General features: G+C 43.3%; 1 protein-coding gene across 3 annotated transcripts in view; it reads right to left on the reverse strand.

Annotated features, from left to right (window-relative positions):
* DHX32 (DEAH-box helicase 32 (putative)) overlaps positions 1-12050 on the reverse strand; it is a 50907-nt gene that overhangs the window by 27164 nt on the left and 11693 nt on the right. For 2 of the 3 annotated variants that reach the window (XM_027595895.2, XM_027595894.2), the window contains 2 exons: positions 9273-9798; positions 8299-8520 (listed from right to left, as the gene is read on the reverse strand). In XM_027595895.2, the coding sequence (XP_027451696.1) occupies positions 8299-8520; positions 9273-9554 (504 nt within the window). In that variant the 5' untranslated portion in view covers positions 9555-9798. The remainder of the gene's footprint in view (positions 1-8298; positions 8521-9272; positions 9799-12050) is intronic. The other variant, XM_027595896.2, reaches the window with a different exon arrangement.

Raw genomic sequence — 12050 nt, forward strand, 5'->3', positions numbered from 1 at the left:
GCCAAACCCTTACTTTTTAACCTGATTCCCTTCATATCACGGTCCACTCTCTATGTGTCTAGCTGAGACTTTAAATATCATTCTTGTGAAAACCGTATTAAAACCATTCGTTTGAGGGGCACCTGGGTGGCTCAGCTGGTTAGGCGTCTGCCTTCGGCTCAGGTCATGATCCCGGGGTCAGGCTCTCTGCTCGGTGTGGAGTCTGCTTCTCCCTCTGCCCCTCAGCCTGCTCATGCTCTCTCTCTCTCAAATAAATAAAAATAAATAAAATAAAACCATTTGTTTGAATTTTTGTCTCCCCACTAGACTGGAGAGTCCTTAAGCTGGATGTGTGTGGTTCATATTTTCCCCAATCCTTAACAGAGGGCCTGACACACATAATAGGGATAATAAATATTTGGATGGTTGGAAGGTGAAGGATATCATAATAATAATCAGAGGAAGAAAAGGAAAAGGCTTGGGCTCAGAAATTAGAAGTAATCAAACCAAGGGACATTAACTACAAAGGAAGCATGAGTGGTACTCACTAGCTGAGTAACTATGCATAAGAAGAAACAAATATTCTAAGATTTCTAACTAAGAATAGTAGGGTGATGGTATCACCAACCATCAAGAATAGAAAACTGGAAAGTAAAATAAAATAAAATGAATGAGGCTAAACAGCAGAGGGTGTGTTTGTGAGGGAGCAAGGAGCTAGGAGGGGAGGGAGACGACCTTCGACCTTCGTGAGTGAGGCAGGTGTTAGGCCGGGTTGTTAAGGGTGCACATCCAGGTGTAGCTAACTTGAGAGCAACTGACAAACAGGCCAGGAGCGACGAGGGGCCGGAGCTCGAGGCAGGCGTAGGGATCACAGGATTTCAGAGCTGGAGGAAATCTCTGGAAGGCACGTCCGCCACACTCTCCTTTTACACATGAGCAGTCTTAGAAGGGTGCCTTGCCTGAGTCCTACTGCCAGTGGGCAGCCCAGCCCCAGCTGGTCTCAGTGACCTCCCGCTTCTCATCTACCGTAATTTCCACCACACACAGGTGCTTCCAAGATCTTCATACAAAGGTGGCAATGGAAGCCACGAGACTCTCAGCTTCAACATGTTTAATCACTCTTTCCAGGCTAATGACAGTGTCGACACACCAACACTATGATGACCACCCGCACTGTTTGACACAGGGAGAATTGTTGCTGAAATTATACCATCCAGTTTCGCTAGAACACCTGAATGTATTCGGTATGGTTATTCTACGATCCAGGACAGCTGGCTTTCAAGGTCTGGAATGCTACATGATTCAAACAATTATGGGCCACGTTCCCACCCTACTGATTGGGATTTTGACTGCATTTCTTTTCTATCTACTCATATAAACAAATGCTGCAAGACTAGATTATTACAGGGCATTTATAATGGTATAAATATCATATAGGTCTGGAAGTGCAATAAATCTAACAATCCAAGTCTTCATTGTCCTTTTTTGCCCCCCCCCAACTAGGCGAATTATTTCACCTACGAGGCAAAAAAATTAATTCAGAAGTGGGAACAGCTCTTCTAAATTATATCCGTTAAAATAACCAGTGAAAGACTGGCCACATGCATACTGTGCTTAATGTGGGGATGTTTGCTGACGCAGCCGAATGACGAGTGGAGCGCAAGCCACGGCTAACTGCAGAGAGCCCACTCAAGTGTCGCTCTGAGTGCCCATGACACACAGCCCCTGGGGGGAACAGTTACACACGGACGGTAGCAACGAGTGACGGGAAAGGAAATATGAACTCACCTGTCCTGCTCAGTACAATTCCTCTGGCTTTATGCACCTTCTGAATTACTAAGCCAACCAAGGCCCATTGTCAAGTGTGATACCTTAGCAAACTCAAAGTATTGGCTGAAAAAAGTATGATTCAGCAACTGCTAGAAATGTGGACATTTCATCATTTCCAGGGATACCAGAATTACAGCGTCACAGGGCACGCCTGCATTCTCTGTGTCAACAATAAACACTGTGGCCTTCTGTGGCCTGATTCTGATTCCCCTCTGGGAGTGGCTTTTTCTTTGTCCCATTATATCTTAGCCTCTCACCAATGAGTTACACACCTGTTCGAGAGTTCCTTCCACACTCAATGGTTTCTCTGCGAAAGATGGTCCCCTGCCCCCTGGCATCCAGAACGTATTATAAGTTGGTACCACAAGAACCTGGACAGCTTAACTACCTACACCTTTCTGTAAATCATTTGGCTTTACTCTTTGCAGAGAGAAACACTGAGTACTAGTGTTTGTGCTAGTACTAGTACTTTGTGCCTTAAGTAACACTTCAGAACTTAGCAAAAGGGCACCTGGGTAGCTCAGTCGGTTAAGCGTCTGCCTTCGGCTCAGGTCATGATCCCGGGGTTCTGGGATCGAGCCCCACTTCGGGCTCCCTGCTCAGTGGGGAGCCTGCTTTTCCCTCTCCCACTCCCCCTGCTGTGCTCTTTCTGTCAAATAAAATTAAAAGAAAAAAAAAAGAACTTAGCAAAAGCTGTACAATCTGGTGAACAAAATAGGAAACTTTTTTTTTTTTTTTTGCATTTATTCTATGCAGAATTTACTCCCGGGCCCACAAGGTTTTGTTTCCTCAGTTTCTTCTAGGATAGCTTTTTCTTCTGTGCAACCTCCTCTTCTGGTTTAGGGAACAATCTGGTCTTCTTCAGTCAGGATGATCACTCCGTGTGGCAGGGAGAGCTCATGTAGGCGTGAATCCAACCACAAACCCTGTAAGTTCCAGGCCGCATCTTGGGGGCTTTGTTCGTCTGCACATGCTCAATGAGCAGAGAATCGACATCTAAACCCCTACGTTCAGCATGACTCTCTGCATTTTTCAGCACTCTTCTTGGGCCCCCGACCCTGTGTGCAGCCCACCGTTTGGCCCGGGCACACAGACCAGCTCCACCACTGCAGCGATGGAGTGGCACACACACTGCTTCTGAAAAGTGATATCCTTCAGCTACCTGGTGGCTTTTCGGATCTGCACACCTTTGATGGCCTGGGCACTTTCACGTGTGTTCAAGTGAACACGCAGACTTGAACCTCTTGATTTGCATGATTTTGTAGGGTTTTCTGGGTCAAGCGAATAGCGAACCATTTTCAGAGGTCACCTCGGGCCACTTATGGGAAGAGCTAACTGCTCTTTTAACACACGACAAAAATAAACCTATTTACACACTTATCTGGGAGTCTGGGCAATAGACAACCCCCAAATTTGTATGTTTGGTCTAGAAACTCTGTCTACTAGAAATCACAACTGCAAATATTTTCATTCAGAACTCACCTCACAATTGTTTCAATCTCCCTCAACCCATTTTTTCTTCTTTTTTAAAAGATTTTATTTATTGGGGGGGGAGTAGAGAGAGAGCATGAGTAGGGAGAGAGGCAGTGGGAGAGGGAGAAGCAGGCTTCTCGCCGAGGAGGGAGCCCAACACAGGGGCTGATCCCAGGACCCTGGGATCATGACCTGAGCCGAAGGCAGACGCTTCACTGACTGAGCCACCCAGGCGTCCCTCTCTCAACCCAACTTTTTAAATGCCACTTCCTGGACCATGTGATGTGCCGAGGGTGTTAAAGCCTGAAACATGCCCCCGCTCTGTCCAAAGCCCAGCTCAGCTGCCTCTGGGGTGTGCAAGGCAATCAGTGTTAAGAGTGCACAGTAAAAATGTGCATCCCCAGCTCCTGTCTCCTGCCTGAAAGCAGATCACCAGGACTCTGGCCCATCTGCAGCATGAGAGTAGGTTAAGAGGAGTCCTCTGAGTAACCAGAATCTAATCTACATCAAGGCTTCATCGGCTTAAATTAGTGGCTGGAGTTCTACAAGTTGTACAAATTCAAAGTGAAGCAAAGATGCTCCATTCTCCAGGCAACAGGCCCAGAGGCCGGCGGCTGGGCCTGGGAGAGCTGAGGCTCAGGGTCCGCAGGTGGGCCCGATCTGGGACAGCAGCAGCGGCAGCGGCATCCGTGTGCGGGCCCACGGCTGCCACTGGGGCGAGAGGACAGCCACATCCGTGTAGAACTTCCTGTCCTGGCACCCACTGCCAGAGACGGTCTCAGCTCACTGAATGGATACGTGCATAAATGAAGTGAGACAAAAGTCATCTATGAGACACAACGCTACTCCTGTTAATACATCCTGGTCCCAAAGGCCCTCACAAGCCCCCGTTTCCCATCACTCCTCTGTCCGTGCCAGCCTGGTTCCTCTTCCGCTTTCTAGGACCACGGGGGCTGCAGCCAGTGCCAAGGCTCTGATCTCTCACTCTTATTCCAGTACCACAACCATGGAATCCAAAAGTTGGAAGGAACCTTCAGGACCACTGATTCACCCAAAGGTATGAATCCTTACAAAAACATTCCTGCAAAGTGCCCGTGCCTGAGCATGCTCCTAAGGCTACCTGAGGTGAGGTACTATATCAGGATACATTACTAAGGAGTGGGTCCCCTTCCGAATTATATGTCCATGTCCCTGGATATCATAATTTGTACATTTCTTGACATGGAGTGAACACAGGTAGAATCTACCAGCAGAAAACGGTCGGCATGCTTACTCAATTAATAGGGTGGAGATGTTCTATACCATATAGTTTCTTAATGCAGGTGAAGTCTCAGGCACATCGTGCTTATCCACCTCACTAGCCCATCCATTTCCTGGGAAATCTCAGGACAAAAGCTAGAGAAGGAGATGCAAATAAAATAGACAGTTCTAAAAATATTTCATTCTCTTTCAAGCTCTTTTATAAAGCTGCCCCCAAAAAAGGCAATAGGAAAAGGCTCTAGAAATATATGAAAGGTTGTCCTATTTTCCTTAGGGCAGTCACAAAACGCCAGCTGGACCAAAGAGAGATGAAATTTTTAGGATCCTGCAAAATATTTGTGGTCCTCTTTAGAAGGCTTGGGTCTAATGACAAACTTTTGTTTGAAAGGCTTAAAACTCTGAAGAGCAAAATAGTCTTGGAAGCTCTCTGTAAAAAATAACCAGGTTGTTTCCAGAATTGAGAAAACCACCAATGCTCCCAGTATTTAAATTAGTTTAGAACTGGCCCATTTTCCCATCATTTGAGTACTATTTTGATTTCTGCCACCCTGTAGATACACACTGACTTCCCAATTAACAGAAAACAAGCATTATTTGTGAAAATGGTTGAGAAGTCAAAGATGACAGGAGAAACCACTGCTAGGTATTAACATATTACAAATGTATGATAATCCTTGTCTTTAAAGATCACAAATTCTAAAAGAAAACTCAAGGGGTATATATTTAATTTTTTTTTAGCCGAAAGTGTGGGCTAGCAATTCTGAAACTACATTATGAGCATGTATTCTAAGACTGAACAAGTAAAGCTGTCGCGAATAACAAGTGGCAGGTTTCCCACAGTTAGAGAAGAGAGTTACACATGGGAAATATGCAAAAACAATGAACCTTGTGGTATGGATATGGAACCAGAGGCAACAGCATGAATTTGTGGTTTTTAAAACACACACAGAGAGAAATAAAGATAAATATATACAGAGAGAGAAATACATGGGAAAGAGAAACAGAAAGAGCTAGAGACAGAAGCAGAGTTAGAGGTAGCGAGAGGGGGTAGCCATACATCACCCACCCACATTTACTTCCTTGCTCTGTTAACTGACAGGGCCTGGAAGCAATAACAAGCCGATGGCAATGCCACTTAGTGTCCCCATCTTGGTTTCTAAGTACAATTCTCCACTAAAAGGAAGCAGGGCTCCTTGAGAAAAATGGCTATTTCTAAGACTGGAACAGAGACACTAGTGGAGCCTGAAATGTCTTACTGGGAAAGAGCAAAGAAGTGCTCAAGAACCAGGGGGCATGTCAGAAGGACACAGGAGTCATCCTGAAGGGGTTCCCACAGGCCATATCAGGGACAATTTGAGAAACAAAATAAATGGGCTGAGTAATGTTATAATCCATAGAAGATAGAATTATGAGCCCACATTGAAATAAATGAACAGATAAATAACAAAGAGGAAGTTTAGCTTTTCAGAAGAATTCCAAATATTAAATGTTATTAAATGTAAAAGGAATGTCAGAATTAGAAAAATCACCAATTTGGTTACCACCAGTGTTATAATGTCAAAGAATGATCTAAGGATGCTAAATAAAACAAGCAGGCAGGGCGCCTGGGTGGCTCAGTTGGTTAAGCGACTGCCTTCGGCTCAGGTCATGATCCTGGAGTCCCGGGATCGAGTCCCGCATCGGGCTCCCTGCTCGGCGAGGAGCCTGCTTCTCCCTCTGACCCTCTCTCCTCTCATGTACTCTCTCTCCCATTCTCGCTCTCTCAAATAAATAAATCTTTAAAAAAAAAAAAACAAGCAGGCAAACGCATGACGAGAAGCATACTTTACATAGTCTCTAAGTATCTCCCCATATCTTTTATTTTACTTTTTTTTAAGTGAAACACTGATTTTTTTTACTCCAATGTGTAAAAACTCTTGAAAATATTTAACAGAAGATTTATATAAAAATGCTCATTAGGGGGCACCCAGGTGGCTCAGTCGGTTAAGTGTCTGACTCTTCAGCTCAGGTCTTGATCTCAGGGTTGTGAGTTCAAGCCTTGCATTGGGCTCTATGCCTACTTTAAAAAACAAAACAAACAAACAAACAAAAAACAACAACCAAAAATGCTCATCACAACACTGCTGGAATAGCCAAACACTGGAAGCAACCCAAGTGCCCATCATCAGGAGAATGGATATATAAACTGGTATATTCTCACAATGGGATGTCATTAAAAGGAAAAACAAAGGATGCCCAGCTATAAAGCATCAGAATCATCCGTGGTTCTCAAAGCATGGTTTCAAGACCACCAGCATTAGCATCACCTGCAAGTTTGTTAATCACCCAAGCTCTCTTCCCCATACCTACTGGATTAGAAACTGAGGTAGGGTGGGGGGTGGAGCGGCAAGTCGGTTCTGGAAGGCTTCCAGGTGAGTCTGATTGACAAGTTAGAGCATCACTATTATGGCTGAATGTCAGTAACACCTGGGCAAGACAAGCTGGTCTCAGAAGAACACAATATGTTCATTTAATAGTGAAAAACTGGCTAACCAAAATAATAGCGTTTTTAACCAAAAAACACGGTGAAGCTATAAAGAAAAGCAAGAAATGATTAATACAAGTTAGTTTGTGGAGGAAGGAGGATAAAGTACGGGGAAGGGCCACACAGACAGCCTCTGAGAATAAGTGTCTTATTTCTTAGGCAGTGGGTACAGGAAATCTCCCCACAGCTTTTTTTTTTTAAGATTTTATTTATTTGACAGAGAGAGAGATAGTGAGAGCAGGAACACAAGCAGGGGGAGTGGGAGAGGGAGAAGCAGACTCCCCGCTGAGCAGGGAGCCCGATGCGGGGCTCGATCCCAGGACCCTGGGATCATGACCTGAGCCGAAGGCAGACGCTTAACCGACTGAGCCACCCAGGCGCCCCTCCCCACAGCTTTTAAATGCTGGGGGAAGACAGTGACTTTACGATGAAGAACAAGACAATCACCACCTTACCAAGTTATCAAATTTAATTAACATCAGGGGAGAAATCTTATTATGCCTCCTGATAGGATGCACCAAGGAGGACACCAGGGCACTTGCGTGATCTTCCTGCTGCAAATGCGTAACTGGAATCTAATCCTAAGGAAATGTCAGACAGGCTCAAACTGAGGGATGTTGTACAAAACACCTAGCGGTACTCCTCAGAAATGTCAAGGTCATGAAGGACAAGGAAAAACTGAGCAGCTGTTTCAGAGTAGAGGTGAGGAAAGAGAAATGGAAATTACATGCAATGTAATTTGGACTGGGTTCTAGACCAGAAAAATACTTTATTATAAAGGACACTAGTAGGAAGTGATGAAATTTGAATACCTGTACATTAGGTAATCATGAAATGTCAATTCTACATTCCTGACTTTGATAATTACAGTATGGCTGTGCCCTGTTTTTAGTAAATACTTGAAGTATTTGGAGGCAAAGGGCATCATATCATTAACTTTTAAAGAGTTCAGAATAAAAACTGTACATGTCTGTGTGTGTGCATGTGTGCATGGAAAGAGAGAGAATGATAAAGCAAATGTAAAATATTAACACTTAGGAAAGCTGGGTGAACAATGTATGGAAAATCTTTGTCCTATTTTTGCAACTTTTCCTAAGTCTGAATTATTGCAAAATAACAACTTCAAATGATTTTTAACTTGCCATTTGTCCACAGAAACCAGGAATATTATACCCAGTTTTCAACAGTAGCTTCTTGCTGACAAAGCAAAAGCATTCATTGTAACAACTCACTGTAACAAATAACAATTCAGAGCAAACGCTCCACACCGGCAGCTCTAAGAAAAACCACCTATTGTCCATCCTTCCTCTCTTCAAGTTAGAACAAGTAAGCCTCAGAGGTAACAAATAACCTGAACGTGGTAATGTACAGTAGAAAGTATTCTTGGAATTGCAGCTTAGGAAGTTGTGTGACATTACACAGATTATCAAATCCCTCTGGGCCAGTTTCATCATCTGAAAAATGAAGGCGTTCTGTCAGATTATCTTTATGGTCCATTCTAATTCTTACATTGCAAGAATCCATACATGAATTTTGTAATAAAAATACTGCTTGCTTTAGAATTTAAAAACCAAAATAAAGATACTACTAAAATCAAATCTAGAAGTTCAGGTATAAGAGTAGCCTGGACATTATGTTTTCATTAACTACCCTAACTCTATCCTCCATACTAGATCCCAAAATGTAGGACCTTGAGCCAGTATGATATTTGACCACTCACTTATTTCTTACAGTCTGGAAAATAAAAATTTTCTCTGCTGTTGAATTTCTGTAATTTAACCAGCTTCACCCTGAAGCATGACCAAACACCTCGCCAATCATCAGACTGCTGGGCACATGAACATGACAATTAATCCCCAAACCTGTGGCAGGCAAATAACACCTATCATATCCTTTAAATGTAATACAAGCCATGAAATAATTTGAACGGATTTTTATCTAGCATTTTAGAGAAAATTTACTGGCACACTAAACACAATATCCCCATAGGTATAATTAACTGTTATTCAGCTGGCTTTAAGAAATAAAACTAGGAACGTAACTTAATTGTTGTGCCTAAATCGCTAATGCTCTTTTTTGTTCTGTTTTGTTTTTTTTTTTTTTGGTTTAGATATCATTATTAAAACTGAACACTGACTTTGCACTTATTTAAGTAATAAAAAAGTACAATACATAAAGCAAATGGTATTTCGTAATGCCTACTCACCTGAGAGCTCTTGCCACATCTGGCATCTCCTGAAACGATCACAATTTGATTCTGAAGCAGATTCTCCATAAAGGAGTATTTCTCTTTCCATATTGGAAGATCTTCCCTCTCTTTTAGAAGTTTGTAATAACGCGACGAATATGGCAGTCCATCAAAAGGGTTAAGTTCCAAATCCTCACAAGCCAAAACCCCCTCCTCATCCCCATCACTGGAATCCAGGGACTCGGGGAAGTAGCGTTTCTCAGAGGCAGAGCCTGGGCATCGCAGTCCCTGCTCTTCCATCCTGTCCAAGAGTGAGCTTAAGTAGCCGGCATCCTACAGTCAAGCTGTTCCTACAAAAAGCCACTGCAAACAGTGCTGAGAGTCTACGGATACAAACTTGAGCGCCTCAATCGCCAAGACTTCAGCTCAAAGTCTTAGCAAGTTAATTCCTCAGATCTGCATCCGGTCTTCTTTGCTGTGTTGCCTCTGGTACCGGCTCACGTAAGCACTCTTCTGCACGTTAAATGACTGGCCACACACCGCCCTACAAACACACGAACATAAGAAGGAAAATCAGATACACATAGGAGACGCTCAAAAGAAAAAGCACAGGCCTTCAAAACAAAAGCGTTAACGGGCTTTTTTCTGTGAGCTGGTTATTGCCTGTCATTTCTGCTGCCTCTTCGAAAGACTAGGAGTAATTCAGGCTAGCTCTTCAAGTTTGGTCAGCTGCAATTTTCTCCTGGCCAGCTTGGGGACAGTTCCACACTGGACCTGGTGCTCTCGGCCTGACCTCTAGCACAGGCACCGACAGCGAGCCGGGGATGTGGTGGCTGTGAAGCTCTATCACGTGGTCTCTAACCCCATGACAAAAGAGATGCTGGATCCTGTAACGGGGAAAACTGTTGAAGGCCAGTGAGTCTTCCCCTAACCTGGTTACAGGACAGTCTATTTTGTTTTAATTAAGAAACCCTCTAGCTTAAAGGAGAATGTTTTTAAAAACTTCATTTAGATTTGCTTATGTCAGTCTACAATGACAGGCGAGGGAAGTGGATTTATTTTTTTTTCCCTTCGGAGGCTATAGCTAGCTTTTATTAATAAGGTCTTTTGTTTGTTTAATCAAACCAGAAGCCTCAAGCATATTTCTTGAGATTCCAGGGTCTTGATCCCAAAATATCTAATTCAAGCGACAACAGAAGAAAACATTTATTTATTTTTAAAGATTTCATTTATCTATTTATTTGAGAGAGAGAGAGAGAGAGAGAGAGCAAGTTGGGGGGGAGGGGGCAGAGGAGAGGGAGAAGCAGAGTCCGCGCTGAGCAGGGAGCCCAACATGAGGCTCAATCCCAGGACCCCAAGATCATGACCTGAGTCGAAGGCAGACACTTAACTGACTGAGCCACCCAGGCGCCCGGAAATTATTTATTTTAAATGAAGAGAAACTACCCAAGCAAGGGCAAATTTACACCAGTAACTTATTCCCTACAAGTCAGGTAAGTGATCTTTCAATCCTGATTTTTTAAAATCCAATCAATATTGCTGGGAATAAGCCCCTTTCACATTAACCAGGTGAAAACTAAAAATACAGAGAAACTCAAGTAAAAAAGAACAAAGCATAATCTGTAACTCATGATATTGTCAAATTACTCTTTTTACAGCACCTCACTTATTTAACTATCGCTTTAGATGGTTAGTTGGCTCACAGGGCTAGCTCCTCATCCTAGGTAATAAAAAAAAAAGGCTTCTTCACTGTTCAAGCCAGGCCCCAGGGAAACACTCACACGCTCAAGAAACACTTGTTGAGTGCCTCCTCAGGGCTTCAGTTAATAACACATGTAAGGATACTTTGAGGTCAGGACCAAGACTTTACAAATTCACACACAAATAGGCCAAAAGAGGGAGAATTAATAACCAGAGGGACGGGAGAAAGGATGTTTAAGCTCCTCAAAGGTAGGGTTCTTCAAAAGTCATTCTGAAAGTTGTTTCAAAATTAGAATGGTGTAATAACACAAGTGTAGTACGGATTAACATCACAGCTCTTTGCTGCTCCCATGGGTGAGACCAGATCCACAGAACAGCTCCAAGAAACACGCTGGCTTGAGATCACAGGACAAGATGACTTTAAGAAGTTATCTAAGAATCAGAAAATTCCACTGCTTAAGAGAAGTTAACATTTGGTTTTATATTCAATTTTTCCTTTATTCTGATTAGAATCCCTTCTAGAGGTTCTCATTCTACACGTAAATTAAATTGCTGTTATTATGATCAATGATTGCCATAGGTACCATTTCTGAACTGTTTTACCTAAAAAAACACAGCTATTATTTTTACCAAATAAACACCCTTGAAATGTTTTTCTTAGTTTTATCATACTCCCTAAAGGTGCAATAATCTTGTAATTAAAGTAAAATCTTATTTATAAAGTATAGACCACTTTGAACCATCAGGAAAGAGCCGTTTCCTGAACAGTCATCTTTCTAGAGATGGAAGCGTCACCTGGCCCCTTCACCACACACACGTACACTGTACGGCTCCATCACCCACTTCTCTGTTAGGCTGGATTAAAGATGGCCACACATGCTCTGTCACTGCTCCCCTGGAGAGGTGGAGTCTACTTCCTCTCCCCTTCGTCTGGGCTGGCCCTGTGAATCACTACAATCCAAAGAATACAGTGAAGTGATGCTGAACCACTTCCAAGGCATTCACATGCCCGAAACACTCCCTCTTGGAGCCAGCTGTCATTCTGTGAGACACCCAGGCCACAGGGCGAGGCTACTGGGCAGAGACCAAAACTGG

The sequence above is a fragment of the Zalophus californianus genome, chromosome 15 (genome assembly GCF_009762305.2).
Source record: "Zalophus californianus isolate mZalCal1 chromosome 15, mZalCal1.pri.v2, whole genome shotgun sequence".
In the NCBI taxonomy this organism is placed as follows: domain Eukaryota; kingdom Metazoa; phylum Chordata; class Mammalia; order Carnivora; family Otariidae; genus Zalophus; species Zalophus californianus.